This window comes from Babylonia areolata, chromosome 19 (genome assembly GCF_041734735.1).
Source record: "Babylonia areolata isolate BAREFJ2019XMU chromosome 19, ASM4173473v1, whole genome shotgun sequence".
Taxonomy (NCBI): domain Eukaryota; kingdom Metazoa; phylum Mollusca; class Gastropoda; order Neogastropoda; family Buccinidae; genus Babylonia; species Babylonia areolata.
The window spans coordinates 56,945,405-56,967,904 of NC_134894.1; the positions used below are offsets into that span (position 1 = coordinate 56,945,405).

A 22,500-nucleotide genomic window follows, 5' to 3' on the forward strand; every position below is an offset into this window, starting at 1 on the left:
TGTGTGTAGTACTGTACCCGGCTTCTCAGCACAAGAAGGGAGTAGGAGGATAGTGTGTTGGGGGGGAGGAGCCTGCGTGACGTCACGGGTCGAGGCTGGCTGCAGGGAGAAAGGAGAAGTTCGTTTCACTTTCGTCGTCTTGTGTCCAACTTCTCTCCCGGCCACTGAGTGAAGGAGGCAGAGCTCTTGGGACCCATCTTGTGTTGAAGCTCCCTCTCAGGTAAATCCTTGTCTTTGTTTGTTGTCCAGTTCCTTATTAGCTGCTTGTTGCCTTCTTTCTTTCTTTTCTCTCCACGATCTTGTAAGTGTTAATCTCCGTGGGACTTGAATGTTCAGCTATCTTTTAAGCTGGCTGATTTGTTTTGGGGGCTTGGTTGTGTTTAGTGGAGACTGGTAAAAAAAAAAAAAAAAAATGCCTCGCGTGTTTCGAACAAATCTGATAGTGAGACCAGTGTTGGCTGATTTATTATGATGATGCTACTGCTAATGATGATGATTATTATTACGAGTAGTATTAGTATTGTTCTTATTTAGCAAATGGACTAGAAAGCAATAATACTTATGAAGATAAAACTGACCGGAATAATTTTAGAGGTAAACTATCGTAGCTATAGCCAAAGTAAGGGAACAAACATGTTGAATGCATTGCGTGACGATGGGAATAGTGGTTAACCATTATAAATTGCATTGAGGTCTGTAAGGTTGCCGTCTGCGATAGTTTCCAGTTTGTAAAATTCAGAGCTGTCGATCATTTGAAGTTTTGCATTTGGTTATAAGATTTCGGTGGTATTCAGCAGGCTGGTGACTCACTGATATATATAGTTCCAGTTTGTAAAATTCGAGGCTGTCGATCATTTGAAGTTTTGCATTTGGTTATAAGATTTCAGTGGTATTCAGCAGGCTGGTGACTCACTGATATATACATTCGTGGATTACTTGAAAAAGTCAGAAAACTGCTTTTTCGGGTGTGTGGGTTTTTTTGGGGTTTTTTTTTTTTTTTTTTAGATTTCATTTCTGATATCGTCTGCGAGCACATAACACGCCATGAGCAAGATACAATTAACGATGTTACCACTTACTTATTAAGAGATTATTTTAAAGCTAAAATATTTAGAGCAAGGGGAACAAACACTATCTTGAAACTCTCAGGGAAATTGTGCTGTCACATCTGAAAAGAATTTGCTTTGTTGGCAAATCTTATTTGCACGGTAGTTTAGGTTGGCAGCAGTCCAGTGGCGGTGATGGTGAATATAGTGACGTCATCACTTATTGCATTGCACACCGCCGCCATCTTTTGAGGCTCAGTGAAGTCTGCTTTTACTTAGCTCGTGTTATCGTTATTTCATAAAGAAACCTATGTTTTGGAGGTCTGCACGTAATTTAGACGTACATTGAAAAAAAAAAAAAAAGAAAAAAAAATTAACGTCATTATAAATGTTGAAGTATGACGGACCCAGAATGTGTCTTGCACACCAAAAAAATGAAACTGATGGAAAGTTATATGACAGCAGAACCATAAACTCTTTGTTTACATTGAATGAGAACAGTACCACAAGAGGCCATTCCTACAAACTATTAAAAGTTTCAGTTAAAACTTCCAGATTTGCACATTTCTTTACTAACAAATGTTTGGAACAATTTGTCACAAGATGTTGTTTCCGCAGGAACAGTGAATACATTTAAAAATTATCTTGATATTCATTTGAAAAATTTTAAATACAAAACTCATTTACATATTTATTGATTTTTCAAGCATTGCGCACTCAATGTTGAAAAATGCATCAGACATATGTGGGGACTCTCTTTTTCTTCCCCACTTCAAGCGGGCAAAAGGCCTCGTCAGGCCTGCACGCCTTGATATGATATGATGGTCTTTGATTTTATGTAACAAATTATCAAACTATTCATGGTTATGTACTCACAGTTTATTGTTCCATTCCACTTTAGTGATAAAATTAATACTTTGTTCGGTAATTGTTCAGGAATAATTACGAACAATGATATCAAAAGTTCACGTCGTCCATGTCTGTGAATATTGTTCCCCCTCTTTCTCATATATGTATCAGTGTTGTCTTCGTTTCTGTTCTGTTTCTCTATCAGACACTCTCTGTCTCTGTTGCTGTGTTTTCTGTCTGACTTTGTCTCTGTCTCTCTCATTTTCTATGTGATATACATTATGTGAAAATAACGTTTCGTTGTGTTCTGGGTTTGTATTTTCACCAATGGTTTCCTTTGATTGTGTGGCTTTTTTTTTTCTTATCTGATTTTGTTTTGTCTTGTTATCTTTCTCTCTCTCTCTCTGACGCACACAGACACACACACACACACACACACACACACACACACACACACACACACACACACACACACACACACACACACACACACACACACACACACACACACACAGATGTGTTTGTGTGTGCGCGCGCCGCGAAAGGTTGTGTCATTCACTCAGGCTGATTTGTCTCGAGTGGTTAGAACTGATTCATTTCTGTTTGTATTCTTTCTCTCTGGTCTATCCGTGTTCCTGTCTGCCCCCCCCCCCCCCCCTCTCTCTCTCTCTCTCTCTATGCATCTGTGGTGTGTGTGTCTGGGGGGGGGGGAGGGAGAGGGTTTGGGCTGGGTTTTTTTCTTCTTAATTCCTGGTTGAATTCACTTTTTCCTTTCTGCCTACCTTCCTATTTTTGGAACCAGTTGCTCCTTGTACTATGATCAGCCGAGCAAGAAATCTTTACCTATGGATGTGTAGGCCCTTTGAGCCGAGTCGACACAGAAATGGTTATCATGATACTGTACCTAGAGGCTACCAGGAATGGGAGAATGTACCCTTGATGGAAAGAAACGATGCTCGTTCGCTCCAGATGTAGTTGCTGCTGTGTGCATGACTGAGCAGCAGATGAGCGCGTTGCGTTTCAGCAACGCATGAGTGCCGCGCTCTTCTGCCGCCTACGGAAGCCCAAGACCAACTGACACACCACTATCTGGCAAATTTCACCTGTACCGGATTCGCTCGTGTGAGTAGACGGTACACACAAAGAGCCTATATACCTTCTGAGGTGTGGTCTCTCTTGGTAGGCATTCTGAAGCCAGAGCGCACGTGTTAACCTGATGGTCCTAACTGGTTGCTGTCCTTTTGTAGAGTTAGTGTAAACCTGACACAATTTAGACAAAACGAGAACACGAGATTTCCGATTGACTTGTTTTCGGTGGGTATTTGCGGATGAATTTCCCCTCTCTTTTCCAGTTGGTTGTCAACTAGAGCTGTTATTTAGCCCATCGTACACCTGAAAAGCCACTCGTATAGTGGATGAACGTGGGAGTTTGCAACCCGCGGACGCAGCAGCGGTTATTAGTTCTTCGTTTGTCTTCATCATTCTGCGAAAATGTACCCTCTTGTGAAAATACACATTTGATTTGATGCGTCGTGAAATGTGTTTTGTTTATAAGTGGGCAAAATTTACCAAAGCCACTAACTTCGAATCTTGAGTTTTTTGCTTGAACCGAGAATGTGCCAGAGTTGCGCCACCGAAAGCTGGGACTATAATACGTTATCAACTGATAACACTGTGCTCAGCAAAGTCTGCTGCGCCGTACAAGTACTGTGACTGGCAAGAGGGAGGCGCTCTCAGCAGAACATTTCCACAACCTCATATCAGGCAGTGACTATCAGAAAGAGATATGGGTCTGGCCATTCTCCAAGCAATCTGTCTTCTCAGTTAGTGCGGAATGGTCGTCCATCACTGCACGTATGAAACCCAGATAGGCCGGTACACAGCGAGAGATGATGAACTCAGAAATGGTTTGCTTCTTTCATGCACCATGCTTGTCTGTTTCTTTGTCTTTTTTTACATTTGGGCCAACAGCAAAGTGAGAGCTGTATTATCAATGGTTTCTCCAGTCAATGGGAAACCATTTACAGCTTAGTCTTTTGTGAAGGACTATGACTCTCAAACTAGGAGGCAAAATTGCACTGGCTGTTAGTGCTGCAGCCTTGTGGGCTAGATGGCCTTTGCGAACCATCCCAACGCCGACTGTCCTAAAACTCTCTTGGCCGAGAGAGTGGGGATGTACTTGGGCAAGACACTCTCCACTATAATCAAATTCTAGCCCAAATAGTCGGAACAGCAGTTGCCTCCTCTGCTGTTCTGATGGTCATAGTCGGACACGACTGACTCATATATACCACGGACTCAAGTTATACCACTTTATATGTCCGTGGCCTGTACACACCATATATATATATATATATATATATATATATATATATATATATATATATATATATACAGATGTAAACATATATCTCAGTGGTACACACAGACTGCTGCTGAATACAGCTGCGTAGGGAGAAGGGTGGGCGGTGGAGCAGGGTAGGAGTGGGGATAATAGGGGTGGGGGCTATTTCGGAGGAGGGGAGGTGGGTGCAGAGGATGGAGGTAGAGGAAAGCTCGACAGGTGTGGCTGAGAACACAGAGAGAAAACAACAACAGGGTTTCGGACGCATTTGACTAAAACCCCAAACGTTTTGAGCTCCTTCAATCCGTAGTTCAGAGACTGCTGAGATATCTTTGTTTTCCACATTGAAAGCCTCCTTCTGTTGTAGCCTTGTCATAACATAATCTCAAACCTGGCAGAAACACCCCCACATGAAACGAGACCCATAGGAATAATGTCTGTATTATGTGCGTATTTTACTTTTCAAAAGGGGGCGTGGGTGGACAAGGGATGGAGAGGGGGTGGGGGGGGGGGGGGATTGGGAAGGGGGAGCTCAGATGAATGGGGAGAAGGCCTCGGGAAGATTTAGCGAGCCAAGAGCATAAGTGGGAGGAAAAATCTGAAAATAAATTAAGTCTTAATTGCATTGCTGGAAATTCGTACCTCCAAAACACCTCAACAGTAACTTCCTGTGTTTTCCTTCTGCTTTTTCATGGTCTTTATTCATAATACACACATGACCATATATATATATATATACGGGTAATATTCAGTTATCCGAGATGGGAGTTGTTCTAGCAATAGAAGGAAAGTAATTCGATAAAATGAAAATGAAGTATAAGATTGAAATAAAAAGGGGACCCGGTAAGAATATTCCTGTGAATTTGTCTCGGAAGTGTCACGAATGTCCCGTCCGCCGAACTATAGAACCTTCGTTGTTGCTACAACGTAAGGCCTGGGTCTGATGCATCCCGCAGATTATGGAGTAGGCTATACTTCCAACCTCCCGTCAGTTATCTACAGTCTGCCACGATCTTTAACTCACTCAGTACGGCCAGTCCTCTCTTCTCCTCTACACAGACCCCTCGGATGTCCAGTGGGTGTCTGAATGACCCAACCTTTAGCTTCCGTCGTCAGAACTGTGGTATTCTTTGTCAACATTCACCTCTTCAGTATAAGAGCCTTCCGCTTGCAATATTTTGATGGTGGTAATTGGGGAGAAACGCTGTTAACGTCGTCTCTTTCGCCGTTCGTATGGAGAGAGTTAAGGTAACAGCATGAGTTTCGCTGGAGACATACAGGAAGGAAGTATATAGGCAGGTAACTCAGTCAAGGTACACTTCCTGAGTCCCTCCCGAAAACGTTATGGGGAAAGGGGAGGGGTTGGGGGTGGGGTGGGGGTAAAGGGGTGATGAGGAAAGGAATGAGGAGGAGGAGGAGGAGGAAGGATATGGTGGGGGGGGGGGGGGGGTGGCAACACTCCGAGAGGAGGAGAGTAAGTTGGAAGGCTGCCACTTCTCAGGCGCGTTAGCCTATCTCCGGGGCTCGACTTCAGCTCGGAGAGTTGCTTCCGACGAGTGTGGAGACTTCGCCGAGTGGCAGGAAGTGTAGGAAAATGATAGGGCAGTGCACTTGTAATTAGGTGCTCATTAACCCACCTGCACCGACGATCTTATGCTGGAGTGAATAAACTGGGCTGCTTTTAATTATGTTGAGTTTGTGTGTGTGTGTGTGTGTGTGTGTGTGTGTGTGTTGTTGTTTGTTTGTTGTTATTGTTGTTGTTGTTTTGTTTTTGTTCTTGTTGTTGTTTGTTTTTGTTGTTTTTGTTGTTTTTCAATCCTACGTCAGTTTTATCCACTCCACTCAACCCCACGTGAGAGGATTGATTTCTTCCTTCCTCTCTCCGTCTGCCCCCCCCCCCCCCTCTCTCTCTCTCTCTCTCTCTCTCTTTCTTTCTCCATTTGTGTGCGGGGAGTCGGGTGGGGCGGGAGGGGGGGGTGGGGGGCGGGGGGGGGGGGGGAGTCGGGGAGGGGTGCGAGGGAGGAGTTGTTGGACGAGTAGCGTGTACACGTTATCTGATAGTTCAGTCGAAACTCGTTTTTTTGAAAATTCTACCACCAAACAAATCAAGTGATCTGTCCATACTCAGTCAGTAAAAACGACCGATTTTTTTTCAAAGAGCAAACAAAAGAAACGCGAATGCCGAATGCCAAAAGGACTGCTGCTTCCCTCCCCTCAACTTGAGCCACCCTCCCTGCACTCCCCTCCTCCTTCCCCTCCCCTCCCCATGTCTTAAACAAGCAGCGTCTTTTGCTCCAGGCTAAAGGTCTTCGGCCGGCACAGCGAAATGTCCAAATTCCAGACATTTTACATCTCAGAGAAGGCAGGCGCGATAAGCAAGCAGATAGAGCATTGGCCTTCAGTCCTGCGTGCCTGGGCAATCCGATTCCTGATAGCGCTTGCTTGGGGTAAGCAGAGTGAAGATTTCAAGCTCCTTTCTATCACCATATACGCACGCAAGTACCTATCTGTCACCATTATACGCAGACTTAATTACTGGCGTAGCATGCAAGTAAAAGATAACAGACGCACGTAAAAGATCCTGTAATCTGTGGAAATTTTCAGTCAGTCATCCCTCCCCAACCCCCCCTGAACCTCCCCCCCCCCCTAAAAAACAAAAACAAAAAAAACAACAAAACAAACAAAAACAAAAACGAATACACTAACCACGCAATCATCCCCGAAAACGGACCATAGCTGCCTAGATGGTGGTGTGATGGTGGTGGTGATGGTGAAAACAATCATGCACGTTCAAGAAGAGTGCACTGATGTGGGAGTTGTGGCCATTGCCGCCAAGTACTGGGATCGTGCATGTTGGCAGCAAACGCTGACCTTTTAACTCTTTTCAACGACGTCATGTAAAAACTAAGCCCAGTATATGGCCCGGAAGCGGTTAATTAACACATACAACACCTCGTTCTAAGCAAAACCTCGCACTGAGTCCTGTCACAGAAACATTGCCGGCAACAAACGAGCAAGGGACACGGTCTGCTGAAGTGTGTATGATTACAACTCCATTGGTCCTGGTTAATAAGACATGCCTAATCCTCTTTGGCTCGTAGGCCGAGCGTAGTGAGATGGCTAGGGGCGTGATTGTTGTGTATGATTCTGGACTGAACAGTCTGGGTCAGGTCCACATGGTGCATTTACGTTTTCTGGAGTGCCGCGGGTACCCCACCGCCGGCCAGTGGGTGCTGTTTGTATAGAAAGGAAGTACTGAGCTGACATTGAAGGATTTATGTTGAAATGTATGTATCTTTGAAAACCTTATCCGTAACAAATCGCTTGGGTAAACTATACAACCCCCGCACCCCCCCAAAAAAAACCAACAACAAAAAAAAAGTGTTCTGCATATTTATGGGTTGTTGGGTTTTTTTCAGAATTTTTTTTCCGGCGACATCCGAAAACAAACATGATTTTTAAAAAATTTTTGATTGTACTGCGTTTCCATGACAGGAATACTGTTTTACGGCTGCACCATTCGCTGTCATTTCTCACTGACTGTCTCTCATCGGTTTGTCTCTTCTTTCTTTCTTTCTTTCTTTCTCTCGTTTGCTTGCTTTTCTTTTCTGTCAGCGTATGTATATTTAAAATTTCCATGTCTCTGTCTGCATTGTCTTTGTCTCATTATCGCTGCGTCAGTCCCTGTCACTTTGTCTGTCTGCCTGTCTGTCTGTATGCATGCTTCTTTCTTCGCCTATCATTTTTTCCGCTTGTTTATATGTATATATATATATATATATATATATATATATATATATATATCTGTGTGTTATATCTGTGTGTGTGTGTGTGTGTGTGTGTGTGCGCACGCGCTTATCTAAGCTGCCTTTGATTTATTTTTCAGCTAAACAATGGCGGAAGACGTGAGTATACACTTGGGATTTTTGTCTCTCCGTTGGTTAAATGCAGAAGACGTATGTTTTATACCATGACACTGCCACTTACTGTGTCTGTGTTTCTCTTTGGGTTTTTCAAATTCTCTCTTTCTGTCCTACTGTCTTAGCCTGTCTGTCTCCCAGTCTCTCTCTCACTCTCACCCCTTCCTCTGTCGGCTGTTGTTGTTGTTGTTGCTGTTGCTGTTGCTGTTGCTGCTGCTGCTGCTGCTGCTGCTGCCTCTGTCTGTCTCTGTGTGTGCTGTTGTTTTTGTTGCAGCTGTTGTGATTCTTGTTCTCCTATCTCTCACACTGGGTCTGTATCTCTCTCTCTCTCTCTATCTCTCTGTATATATATATATATATATATATATATATATATATATATATATATACCTGTCTCTGTCAGTCTATCTGTTTATCTAGATGTCTGTTGGTACCCCCCCCTCTCTCTCTCTCTGTCTCTCTCTCTCTTGTGTCTCTCAGCCTTTCCCAGACTTCGTGTTTGTTCTTGTCTGTACACTTTGTGTGTGTGTGTGTGTGTGTGTGTGTGTGTGTGTGTGTATACAGGTGTGTGTGAGTGTGTGTTTGTTTGTGTGTTTTTGTGTTTGTGTGTGTGTGTGTGTGTGTGTGTGTGTGTGTGCGCGCGCGCGCGCGCGTGGGGCGCGCACAGATACTTAGTGATTCCACGCATGACCATTTACAGTTTTAGTCAAAAGCCACTATAGAGTAGCTATCTTGAATGCGAGATCTGATGCATCATGCAGTAGGTTTGTGATGCTTATGGAAAAAAAACAACATTTTTCTGTTGAAACACTTAGTAGGATGCCATATCGCAATTTTAGTTTTTCATAGCCTGGTAGTGTCAGTATTTTTGTGATGAAGATGATGATGTCGACAAATGTTATAAAGTATGTTGAAAATTGTCACGCATGAATTTCGAGTTATAGCCTTGCACCTCAATTAAACTATTACATTTATTTCTGTCTGCCCTTCCACACACACACACACACACACACACTTTATTAGGCATCGATAGGTTCCAAAATAAGTGAACAGTCATGTTACTTATTGGCAGTGTCTTTTTTTTTCTAATTTGCACCTCTTGTTTATACCGCTATGTTTCTGGCATGATGTTTGATGTGAAGGAACCCGCAGAGATATGATTCTGATACTTTTTTGTTTTGTTTTTTGTTGTTGTTGTTGTTTCCATAGCGTTGGTATGCAGTTCCTGCATTTGTTTTCTTTGATTTATAATGTATACCTCATGTGCTCAAATTCACTGCACCAATTGTACATGAGGCATCTTTACCCCCAGAAACTGTCGAAGCCAGTTTTGTACAAGATTGAAAATTGTATCTTTGATGTGCAGTGATGTTTGCAGTTTGAATCTTTATGTATTATCGCTATATGCTGTATTCATTAGATATGAGCTGAAGTGTAGACATTCTTTTCGTTGCAGCCTGATCTCCTGTAGTCTTGTCTTGTTGTACCCGGAAGTGTCTTCTCTCCCCTGATTGTATGCCGGAAGTAGAGGCCCAGCGTGCAGTAGCTCAGATGGAGAAGGCACCCCTCTTGGTGTGATGCGCCCTCCGCCTCTGTAGAAGCGTGTGCCAGCAATTTGTTTTCGTGTGTGTGTGTGTGTGTTTGTGTGTGTGTATTTGTTCGCCAGAGATAGTAATATCCAAAGAACAGGACCCCCAAATTTAGGGGGATCATTTACAAGGAGTTTCAGTTGCGTGTTGTTTAAACCTTTACCATTGAACTCGTAATTTCAGTTTCGAAGAAAATCTTCTCCCATGAAGAGAACATTCTACCTCTCTCTCTCTCTCTCTCTCTCTCTCTCTCTCCTCCCTCCCTCCCTCCTCTCTCTCTCTCTCTCTCTCTCTCTCTCTCTCTCTATATATATATATATATATATATATATATATTATGCATGTCTGCACTATTTTAATTTTAGGGACCTTTCGCCGGAATCGACTTTCAATGACATCTTGTGGGTTCGAAATTAAATGAGACCATTTCCAGCATGAGTGCAACTAAAAAAGACAGGTAGACCCCCATGTAAACTGACACCGAAGTTACGAAACTGTTCCTGTTCTTGGATGTTACTATCGATATGTATGATTATGCACTGGGTTGGAAGTGATTGAGTGGTCAGAAAAAATGCCAGCGTTTCAGTTCGTCTTGAAGTTGCTGTGAACTTCTTCTTCTTCTTCTTCTTCTGCGTTCATGGGCTGCAACTCCCACGTTCACTCGTATGCACACGAGTGGGCTTTTACGTGTATGACCGTTTTTACCCCGCCTTGTAGGCAGCCATACTCCGTTTTCGGGGGTGTGCATGCTGGGTTTGTTCTTGTTTCCATAACCCACCGAACGCTGACATGGATTACATGATCTTTAACGTGCGTATTTGATCTTCTGCTTGCATATACACACGAAGGGGGTTCAGGCACTAGCAGGTCTGCACATATGTTGACCTGGGAGATCGGCAAAATCTCCACCCTTTACCCACCAGGCGCCATCACCGTGATTCGAACCCGGGACCCTCAGATTGACAGTCCAACGCTTTAACCACTCGGCTATTGCGCCCGTCAGTTGCTGTGAACAATGTGCAGCACTTTGTTTCAGCTAGATGTAGGTGTGATCAGTAGTGAGGTTTCATTCAGGTGCAGTTCGTTTTTATAGTTGAAACTTCACTGTTGTCATTCTGATTTTTTTTTTCTTTGGGCTTAACAAATATGAAACTTCGAGAAAACGGTTTTGATGAGAGAGAGAGAGAGAGATAGAGAAGGAGGGAGGGAGGGAGAGAGAGAGAGAGTTTGGGGCAAGAATTATTAATTTTCCTTCACTCGCTTTTATGCTTATACGAGAATAGACCTTTGCAATAACAAAAACAGAGAGCAAGCCCATTTGACATAGTTATTCGTGTAGTACAAAAGTTATGTTTGTGGCCATTTGATAGATTTGTTGTAGCACTGGTTGAGCTTTAAGCTATGTCATAGAATCATGTAACACAAGATGAGCCTGTGGCTATTGAGCCTCTAGCTATGTGATATACTAGTTTAACACTAAATGAGCCTGTGGCTATTGAGCCTCTAGCTATGTGATAGAATAGTGTAACACTAGATGAGCCTGTGGCTATTGAGCCTCTAGCTATGTGATAGAATAGTGTAACACTAGATGAGCCTGTGGCTATTGAGCCTCTAGCTATGTGATAGAATAGTGTAGCACTAGATGAGCCTGTGGCTATTGAGCCTCTAGCTATGTGATAGAATAGTGTAACACTAGATGAGCCTGTGGCTATTGAGCCTCTAGCTATGTGATAGAATAGTGTAACACTAGATGAGCCTGTGGCTGTGTGACAGGTTGCCTGCAGCCGTTTGATATATCTTTTAAAGCACATGTTTGATGTAATTCTTTTTAAAGCACACGTTTGACCTGTGGCCGTTTGATGTATGAGTGTCGCACGAATCTGGCCAAACCAACGGCCCTTGATGATACGGTACTGGGGAGTGCGGCTTTGTAATGTAAGTGCCGCGCGTACTCAAGTGTACTGTGGTGTGCCTGCTACTTGTGAACGAGACATGTTTCCCCCCCTTTCCCTCACCTCCCTCACTGTTGCTTTACACTGTTGTGTACCTCACGACAGGAGGAGAAAAACAAGAGCCGGGCCGCACGGGCTACGTCCAACGTTTTTGCTAAAATGTCCAAGAAGCTGATGCAGGAAATGAAAGAGGTAGGACAAGGGGAGCAAAGTAGGCCAGCTGTGGTGTCATGTGTGTCAATGGCGGTGGCCTTCTTGTGTGTCTCTTCCAGGCGATTAAGGCCAAACAGGATGAGCCCAAGAGGGCTCAGCGCGCCACCTCCAACGTCTTTGCCATGTTTCGCCAGGCGCAAGTGCAGGAATTCAAAGAGGTCTGAACGGTGACTTGCCGTCTTAACCGGTTTCCCCACCCCCCCACCCGCTCCACTCCTATTTTCTTATATCTTTTCGGTTTTTATTTGGCCTGAAAATTTAAGTTAACGGTTTGAGTTTTTTTTTGTTTTTTTGTTTTTTCTTATTGATCTTCTTTCCCCTTCCCATTTTCGAGGTGGGTTGACTAATGCTGTGATGCTGTGACTATACCCGGAACTGTGACCTCTTTTTAAACACCGTCCCTCTGAACTGGACCCCTAACAAATACTATCCGTGGTAGAAGAATGACCGTCTGGTTGTGTATGGTTATGTTGGAAACAGATTATACTAACTGCCGTCATCTCATTTATGCTTTTGTATCTAAAAACTAAATCGCTAGACACACTAATATCTGGGCATGTTATATGAAATTCTGCTTTAATTATAAAGTCTTTCTGAAATATGCATTCTGTCCTAACCTGCCATACATATAAACCTTTACCCTGTCTAACCATCTCACCTAACAATCCCTTGCTAATCTTCAGAGAGCATCAATGTCCGTTCCAGAAAAAAAAAATCATCGTAATATAATAGAATGTAGCAAATACTACACGTGGTCATTGTGCTAATATATGTTGGCTTCAGCTTTCTTGGAAGTCGTTGAGAGCTAGCAGACACTCTGACAATAGTGCATCTTTAGCTATCTCAGAGCTTGTAGACGAATCTATGCCACAGTAACTATTCCTCTATTGTTCATTTGTAGTCAGCTTGTACTGTTGGACTGGTATAAAGCTGAGAAAGCGACGCTTTCATTGCTGAACAGTATTATTAGTCAAAAGGAGCCTTGTCTCCGTCAGTTTTGAACTTTTGTAGATTTGATTTCGTAGTCTTTCGCAGCTACTGTATGTATAGACTAACTTGTAGAGGAAAACCCTAGAAGTAAACCACCTTTGCAGAAACACCTAGTCAAACCTTTAGAAAGGATAAATCTGTCAGTAGCCTAGAACCCATAGAAAACTTACAAAAGTACCTTTCCAAATTATCCAATGTCAACGGTTCAAATTTTTTAAGTTCTTACCACGTGAAAGCTGTATCGGTGCGAAAAGGGTAAAAAAAAAATTTTTTTAAATAAAAAGAAGAGGAAAGAATTGCTTCCAAAAATTTCGAAAGACTTCTTTGACCACATGGCAAAAAAGACGTTGCGTTTGCGAAGGCGTTTCTGAAGATGAACGCTGGAGTAGCTCATTCCGAGGTGGTTGATTCTCGTTGATGAGTTGTTGTCCAATCATCACATTGCTACCATTCATCAGAATCATTTGATTTTTTTCATTGGCCATCCGTTATTTTCAGTTTTGTTTTTTTCCGAAAGTTGTTTTCTTGGCTACTGGTTTTCTGTGTTTGTTGTCCAACAGGGTGTTTCGTGACCATTGTTTCGTTACATGCATGTCTTGCTAATTATAACAATGTTAATTTCTATTCCTGAGCTATAATCATGTAAGTATGATTAAGAGACGATATTTTTTTTGTTTTGTCTATGCATCCTTTTTAAGATTTCATTCCTCATTTAGCTGGTGATTTACTTGCATTAAATTAAATTAATGTTAATTTTGAGACAGTGAGTATATGAATAGTGGACAAACGGATAAATGAATCAGTGTGTGCGTGTTTATCAACTCTTCAGGTGATTGGATATAGTGTGTGCGTGCGTGTGTGTGTGTGTGTGTGTGCGTGTGTGTGTGTGTGTGTGTGTGTGTGTGTGTGTGTTTTCCAGATAGAGAGAGAGGTGGGTCGGTTATTAGTTGGCTAATTGATAGTGATGTCATAGATGTGCAGATTTATTTTTGGATTTTAGATTATTTATTGTTTTGTTTTTGTTTGATGCCATTCGTTGTCATGATCATGGTCATCGTTATCGCCATCATTATCAGCACCATTTAATGAGCATCTTCATTTGAGTCATGATCAAAGTCTACAGAGTTCGGGGTGGGGCATGAAAATGCTGCCACGGGGTAGTGGGTATGTGGGGGAAGGTGTGTGCGTGCGTGCGTGCGTGTGTGTGTGTGTGTGTGTGTGGCTAATATTGCTGCTGCTGCAGGCTTTCACCATGATCGATCAGAACCGTGATGGAATCATCGACATTGAGGACCTCAAAGACATTTATTCCAACCTCGGTACGTAGTTTCCCTCCCTCCCTCTCTCTCTCTCTCTCTCTATCTATCTATCTATTTCTTGATTGTTTGCTCATCTTATTTCATGAGTTGTATTGTGTTCTTGTGAACCCCTTCACTTGGGGCTGAGGTCTGATGTGAATAAATCATTCCAAATTCCAAAATTCTCTCTCTCTCTCTCTCTCTCTCTCTCTTTCTTTCTTTCTCTCTTTCTTTCTCTCTTTCTTTCTTCCAGACTCTTTGAATTGTCGGGAGGACCCAAAAGTGGTCCATAGACCAAAGATTGTAACAGCACGGAGCGGGAAAGGAATTTCCTGTATTCAGTCCACACAATAAGATAGATTCCTTTCATGCGCAGGCATTCGTAAAAATACTCTAAACTGAATTTGTAAATTGCCATTATATGTCATGTGATTTGGATGTTGTATGTAACTGTAGGTCAGTGATTTCAATTTTCTGTCTGTCTGTCTGTCTATCTATCTATCTATCTATGTCTGCCAATCCTTTTATCACATTTGTAAAGTTATCACATTGCCCCCCCCCCTCCACTCACCTTCCCCACCCCCACACCTCTTTTTTCTTTCTTTCACAGCTGCACAGTCGAAAGCATCGATTTCCTGTTCTTGTCTTTCTCCACAGTTGTCACTGCCTTCCTTCCTTCCTTCCTTCCTTCTGTCCTTCCACTTTGTTTTCTTTCTCTGCCCTCCCCCACCCACCCCGTATCCCCCCCTCCCCCCCTCCCTCCGTGTCCCGTGTAATCAGCTAGCTCGTGCCAGTGCATGTGATGACAGATTCCATGTTCGATCCACAGGACGCATCCCTCCTGACAACGAGCTGAAGGAGATGCTGAAAGAGGCGCCTGGCCCCCTCAACTTTACCATGTTCCTCAACCTCTTCGGGGAAAAGCTCAGTGGTATGTATGTATGTCTGGCTGGCTGGCTGGATGGATAGTTGGATGTATGGCCAGGTGGCTTGGCTAGTAGACTGGCTGTCTCTGTTTCTGATCTCAGTCTGTGTGTGGAAGTGCGTGAGTGAGAGACAGAGAGAGAGAGTGTGTTGGTGTGTCTGTTGGTGTTTTCTGGAAGAAGTCATGGCTTTGTTTTCCTGAAGAAGTCTGTGGAATGTCTTTTGGTTCCCGAAGAAATCTGTGCCTTGTCTTTCGTTTTCCAGTCAAATGTTTTTCGTTTTGTACCTTGTTTTCTTGAAGAAGTCCGTGGAATATCTTTTGTTTCCATGAAGAAGTCAATGACATGTATTTTGTTGTGTGTTTTTTCAAAGAAGCTGTATCAGATCTGTTTTCCTGAAGAATTCTGTAAAATATCTTTCGTTTTCCTGGGGAAGTCTATGGAATGTCTTCCGTTATCCTGAAGAAGTCTGTTGAATGTATTTCGCTTTCCTGAAGAAGTCTGTTGAGTGTCTTTCGTTTTTCTGAAGAAGTCTGTTGAATGTCTTTCGTTTTCCTGAAGAAGTCTGTTGAATGTCTTTCGTTTTCCTGAGGAAGTCTATGGAATGTTTTCCGTTTTCTTGAAGAATTCTATGTCATGTCATGTCTTATGTTTTCCTGAAGAACTCTGTCGAGTATATTTTGTCTTCCTGAAAAAAAAGTCCGTTGAATGTCTTTGTTTTCGGGAAGAAGATTGTGGAATGTCTTTTGTTTTCCTGAGGAAGTCTGTTGAATGTCTTTCCTTTTTCTGAAGGTCTATGTCATGTCTTATGTTTTCCTGAAGAAGTCTTTGTCATGTTTTTTTTTTTGTTTTCCCCAAAGAAATCGGTGGAATGTCTTTTGTTTTCCTGAAGAGGTCTGTTATGCCTTATGTCTTCCTGAAGAAGATCTTTGGGGTGTCCTTTTTTTCTGAAGAAATCTGTGGAGATGTCAGTGAAATGTTTGTTTTCTTGAAGAAGTCAGTGTCATGTCATTTGTTTTCCTGAAGATGTTGTGTCATGTCCTTATTTTATTTTTCGTGAAGAAGTCTGTTGAATGTCTTTAGTTTTCCTGAGGAAGTCTATGGAATGTCTTTTGTTTTCCAGAAGAAGTCTGTGTCATATGTTTTCCTGAAGAAAAGTCTGTGTCATCTCTTTTGTTCCCCTAAAGGTACGGATCCTGAGGATGCCATCAGGAACGCCTTTGCCATGTTTGATGACGAAGGCAAAGGGTTTCTACCCGAGGAGTAGTAAGTAGTTCACTGCCCCTGTTCCGTGTGCTTCATTCTCTGTAGTAAGTAGTTCACTGCCCCTGTTCGAGTGTTTCTTTCTCTGTAGTAAGTAGTTCACTGCCCCTGTTCGAGTGTTTCTTTCTCTGTAGTAAGTAGTTCACTGCCCCTGTTCGAGTGTTTCTTTCTCTGTAGTAAGTAGTTCACTGCCCCTGTTCCGTGTGTTTCTTTCTCTGTAGTAAGTAGTTCACTGCCCCTGTTCGAGTGTTTCTTTCTCTGTAGTAAGCAGTTCACTGCCCCTGTCCCGTGTGTTTCTTTCTCTGTAGTAAGTAGTTCACTGCCCCTGTTCCGTGTGTTTGATTTCTCTGTAGTAAATAGTTCACTGCCCATGTTCCGTGTGTTTCTTTCTCTGTAGTAAGTAGTTCACTGCCCCTGTTCTATGTTTCTTTCTCTGTAGTAAGTAGTTCACTGCCCCTGTTCCGTGTGTTTCTTTCTCTGTAGTAAGTAGTTCACTGCCCCTGTTCCGTGTGTTTGATTCTCTGTAGTAAGTAGTTCACTGCCCCTGTTCGTGTGTTTCTTTCTCTGTAGTAAGTAGTTCACTGCCCCTGTTCGTGTGTTTCTTTCTCTGTAGTAAGTAGTTCACTGCCCCTGTTCCGTGTGTTTCTTTCTCTGTAGTAAGTAGTTCACTGCCCATGTTCGTGTGTTTCTTTCTCTGTAGTAAGTAGTTCACTGCCCATGTCCGTGTGTTTCTTTCTCTGTAGTAAGTAGTTCACTGCCCCTGTTCGAGTGTTTCTTTCTCTGTAGTAAGTAGTTCACTGCCCCTGTTCCGTGTGTTTCTTTCTCTGTAGTAAGTAGTTCACTGCCCATGTCCGTGTGTTTCTTTCTCTGTAGTAAGTAGTTCACTGCCCCTGTTCGAATGTTTCTTTCTCTGTAGTAAGTAGTTCACTGCCCCAGTTCGTGTGTTTCTTTCTCGGCGTTTCGGTCACTCGCTCTCTCCCTGTCAGTCTGTGTCAATGTGTGTCTGTTCGTGTCTGTGTCTCTTTCTCCATATACGTCTATCTCTCTCTCTCTCTCTCTCTCTCTCTCTCTCTCTCTCTCTCTCTCTCTCTCTCTCTCTCTCTCTCTCTCTCTGTGTCTCTCTGTTTCATTTTCTCCACCTCTCTCTTTCTGTCTGTCTGTCTGTCTGTCTGTCTCTATCTATGTATCTATCTGTTTGTATGTCTGTCTGTCTGTCTGTCGATCTATCTATCTTTCTTTCTTTCTGTTTGTGTGTCTGTCAGTCTGTCTGTGTTTCTGTCTATCTATCTATCTATCTGTCTATCTATCTTTTCCAGCACGTGTTGTCACGTGCAAAGTGCACAAGGGTGTGTGTATGTGCGCGCATTGGTCTGCGTGTGTGTGTGTGTGTGTGTGTGTGTGTGTGTGTGTGTGGCCTCTGTATTAAGCTGTCTATTACTCTGACATCAGATCACCTTATCATTAAAGTGACTGAAGACAACATTCTGTTTTGTGTGTTCCAGCTTGAAGGACTTATTATCAAATATGGGTGACAACTTCACAGCAGATGAGGTAATTCATCAGATCTTCTTTCTTTCTTTCTTTCTTTCTTCCTGTTTATCAATCTATCTGTCTATCTTTCTGTTTGTTTGTCTGTCTATCTGTCCATCTATCTTTGCATGTGTGGGTTCGTGTGTTTGTTAGTTGTTGTTGTTGTTGTTGTGGGGGGTATTTAAAAAAAAAAAATATTGATAATGTATTACACAAATCCAGGTTAGGCAATCAAGGCCTGATCAGCGCCGTTGGGTTTCTGCGAAGTTCTTTTTTTTCCCCCAATTTGTTTGTTTTGTTTTTGTTGTTGTTTTTTTGTTGTTTTTTTCCAGCCGATGTGGTGTAGCGTATATGGATCAGTCCGCACGCTTTGACATCTCCTGGAAACTTATACTCCACATGGATCCCCTGTTGTTGTTGTTTTTTTTTGTTTTTTTTAACACCATGACCCATTGTTTGCCTTGCAGATCAAACAGACCTGGAAAGAGGCTCCACTAGAGAAGGGGAAATTCAACTACAGCGAGTTCGTGTCCATACTGAAGGGCAAATCAGAGGACGAGACGGCCTAATAACCTTCCTCGTCTTCCTTTCTAGGCACCTTCCCTGAACACCCCCCTACTCACTGCCTGAACAGCCTGAACACCTCTGTACACATTCACACACGCACACACACACACACGACTTCTGACAGTCTCCTCTTGTTTTTAAAAAAAAAAAAAAAAAAAAAAAAAAAAAGCCAACCGCAACGGACAAGGAAACGCTTCCGTCGACGCCATCTTGGTCACGTGTGAACAGCCGGGGACTTTCAAGATGACGGCGGCCATACTGGGGGTGGTGGAGGACGAAGACGTTCAGCGGAATGGCGTGGAGCAGAAGGGACTGACAGGATTCGTTGTTGTTGGTGACTGATGATGAGTTGCATAGCCTCGGCTGGACAGGGATGTGGTGAGGGGGGAAAGATGGGGGTGTGTTACTTTTGTTGTTATAATTGCAATTATGTTATTTTATTTTTTTTTCTCTCTAGCGTAGTAGTGGACGAATTCATGCGGTGAGGGACAGAAGCCCTACCAACCTCTGTACATTTTGTTTATTTATTTATATTTATTTCGTTCGTTCATTTGTTTTATTTACTTACTTACTTATTAGCTCAATTTTTTTTTCTCGGCAATATCCCGGGCCAAAGAGTGTTCAGCATTCCATGTACCACCTTTTGCCAACAACATATGAGTCCTCCAGCCGATCCGGCAGCATACACTAACAAAGTCGTAAGCTTGAACCAAACTTCACCATTAGAAAAGGTCCACTCCGCGCAAGCTGCCTGGTTCTGCGTGACTGAAAAACAAACAACCAATGACCTACGTGGGTATATTTTTGAACATGGTGCTGGCCAAACAGAAATAATTTTACAACAGGAAGCTACTTTCGATTACGTTTGTACGTGAATTAGAGGGGTACAGCTTGGTTACCGTATCAATAAGAATTGACACCTTATCTTCGGTTATTGACATTATGGTATATTATATTGGACGCCTTGATGTAGTTTATTTGTCAATTAACAATGGAATTTTGATGCGTCCAGAGAACAAGAAAGTTGAACTCGGGTGAAAGAAAACAAAGTTATTGGATGCTACAAAGAAACGGGGTTTTTAATTAACGAGAAACCAACAATTCAAGGAACTGAAAGAAACGTTTCAAAACAACAACAACAACAGCAACAACAAACTCTGGTGAAGAAGCGACTGTAGCAGAGAAACACTGAAAGAGGTGGGAGGGGGGACTTGCAAGACGCACGCGTTCTGGCAATCCCTAATAACATCTTCACAACCGGGTATAGGGGTAAAACTAACATCCACTACTCCACCCCATCCCTCTTCCCCTCCCCTCCCCTCCCCTCCCCTCCCCACCCCTTCACCTAGCTTCCTCCACTACACTTCACACCATGGGGATGGGGTTGAGGTCGCCATGCCAACCAGCAACTGACGTCACAGTTCCAGGTAACTTGCCGGAGGAGGGGCACACGGTTGTGACTTTTCTTCTCTCTCCCCCCCCCCCTCACCCCCCACAACCCCCCTCCCCCTGCCCCCCTTTGGTTCAGGTGATGGAGGAGTGGTGTGCTTCTGAGCGGTTCCAGACTTTGTCCAACTTTTCCTGGCTGGCCTTGTCTATCAAGCTCTCAGGCGCACACAAACACACACACACACACACACACACACACACACACACACGCTCGCTCACTTCTCACAACTCAGCACGCGCTCCACGGCTTTGGCACGTCTGCAGGCCCCACACGACTGCGCCAGTGGGCGTGCTGTGCGCGTGCATATGCAAATGGCGGCGGAGGCTCTGTTGCTTATCTGTTGGCCCGGGAAGTTGCCGGTAACTCTAGACCTTGTAGATACCCCCCAACCGCACCTCTCTCGCTCTCTCTCTCTCTCTCTTGCGTTCTGCGGCGGCTGCAGGCAACTCCTAACCAAATATAGCAATGTCTTGGTTTCCATAACAACTCACTCTCTCTCTCTCTCTCTCTCTCGCTCTCTCGCTCTCGCTCTCTGTGTCTCTGTTTGAGAAAAACGTAGAGATGTAGCCTATGTCTGGAATTAAAAAAGAAGAAGATGCTTATAGATAGTCGTTCTGTGCAGAAATCGTGTTCTCAGTGTAGCTCCTTGTAGAAAGTAGTACTTGCTTACTGCAGTTGATTTCCAAACTGACTTAAGGAGACACATGATTTATATTCGAACTTAAGTTAAATAGCCGCTTTTTTTGTCCTGATTTCTATACTCTTCTGTTTCTGTAGCAGCTGCTTTGGGACTGGTTTTTTATTTTTGTGCAGCTGATGCGCATTTTAAAATACACTTTTTTTTGTGTTTGACGCTGTTTTTTGGGGCGGGCACAAGTGTATCTTTTTTTTGTTTTGATACTGGCGCAAGATATTGTTGTGGTTGTTCTTTATTTGTTCGTACGTGTTTCCTTTCTGAATAATTTTGTTCTCGCTTTTTATATACACGCATATATATATATATATAAATATATACATATACATTTTTTTTTCTCTCTCTCTCTCCCCTTGTCTGTCAAACTAATCATGTGTACGTGGTTTTGTGTGTACGAGTCTGACCTTATCGTTGTTCATAATAATTATGTGGATATAAATTATCAGGTTCGACGTCGGTGACACGGACTCAACAGCATACATTGTGTTTAATTAATCTTCGTATCGTCTAATTGTCTCTCGGATGGTATCTTGATCAGTGTGTCAGGCCATCGGTATTATATAATTCATCAAAGAAATGAAATAGAGAAGAAGGAAAGAAGAAGAAAAAAAAATGTGGCGAGTGTGGCAGGCTGGACTCAAACAAGTAGACCGAGTACTCTCTCTTCGTTGTGCAGGGCTCTCTGCATGGGTTTGATCCTTTTGTTTATGGAGTGTCTTCCCCCTTTGTTCTTTTTTTTTTTTTCAATAAAAAGTTCTGTGCACAGAACAGCTGGTTGTTTCGGGTGTTGTGGGTGTGTTTCGAAGTTGTGGATTGAGGAGGGGATGGTAAGAGGGAGAGGGTATGGATGTTGTTTGTGGGCGTGCGTGTGTGTGGGTGTGAGGAGGTGAGTGAGCTTGCATGTTTTTACACAACGATGCTCTTTCTTCCAAAGCGGTTGTATGTCAAGTACCTACCTCTGTCTCTGTCTCTGTCTCTGTGGTCTTTTTGATCCTACTACCGATCTCTGCCCCACCCCACCCCCCACGCCCCCCACCTCCAGCCCACAGTCCAACCTACGCACTGGCACACCCCACGCCCCAATCCCCATAAAGCGCCCTTCCTTCTCTCTCTCTCTCTCTCTCTCTCTCTCTCTCTCTCTCTCTCTCTCTTCCATCTCCCCCATCCGCATAAAGGCCCCTTCCTTCTCTCTCTCTTCCACCTCCCCCATTCCCTCTCTCATCCATTCCCCTCCTCCTCCACCCTCTCTCTCTCGTGACCTTTTTGTGAATACGTTTTCGTATTTTTCCCTTTTTTTGTCAACGTGTCTGTCTCAGGATGTCTGTCTGTCTGTCTGTCTCTGTATTTCTCTTTTTCTTGTGAGTGTGTTAACCCCAGCCAGCCCAAAACATTTATCAGATGTGCAGTGTAGCGAATATAGGATATTAACTGGTTCGTACTTTGTGATGCTACCATGAAAGTAATCTCTCTCTCTCTATCTCTATCTCTCTCTCTTCTCTTCTCTTCTCTCTCTCTCTCTCTCTCTCTCTCTCTCTCTCTCTCTCTCTATCTGTTCGTGTCTGTATATGCAGTGCGTGCTCGTGTATGCGAGTATATTTTGGCCGGAGAGAGAGTTTTGTGTGTGTGTGTGTGTGTGTGTGTGTGTGTGTGTTTTCAGTGTGTATGTGTATTCAAGTTGTGATTGAGTGGGTATGATTATGTATCTACGTGTTTATTCAGTTTGTGTGTGTGTGTGTGTGTGTGTAAATGTGAGTGCATGCATGTGAAACAATACATTTTCGGTTTTTTTCCCCAAGTTTAATTATAAATCAAGCTGCATACCTACAATCTGCATGGCAACTGGAGCTGTGGTTTTCGTGTTTTTTTCTGGGT

At 43.2% G+C, this 22,500-nt stretch overlaps 1 protein-coding gene across 2 annotated transcripts; it reads left to right on the plus strand.

The window, feature by feature from the left end:
- The first annotated feature begins 60 nt into the window (after positions 1-60).
- Positions 61-21,396, plus strand: LOC143293876 (myosin regulatory light chain LC-2, mantle muscle-like). Of its 2 annotated transcripts, none has more exons than XM_076605204.1 (8): positions 61-220; positions 8,126-8,144; positions 11,806-11,892; positions 14,147-14,222; positions 15,031-15,132; positions 16,312-16,390; positions 17,890-17,938; positions 18,385-21,396. In XM_076605204.1, the coding sequence occupies exons 2-8, from the start codon at positions 8,133-8,135 to the stop codon at positions 18,484-18,486; spliced, it is 507 nt and encodes a 168-aa protein (XP_076461319.1). In that variant the 5' UTR covers positions 61-220; positions 8,126-8,132; the 3' UTR covers positions 18,487-21,396. The 2 variants fall into 2 exon arrangements, with proteins under 2 accessions (XP_076461319.1, XP_076461318.1); XM_076605203.1 differs by lacking the exon at positions 11,806-11,892 and adding an exon at positions 11,973-12,071 and having other exon boundaries at positions 68-220.
- The last annotated feature ends 1,104 nt before the right edge of the window (positions 21,397-22,500 follow it).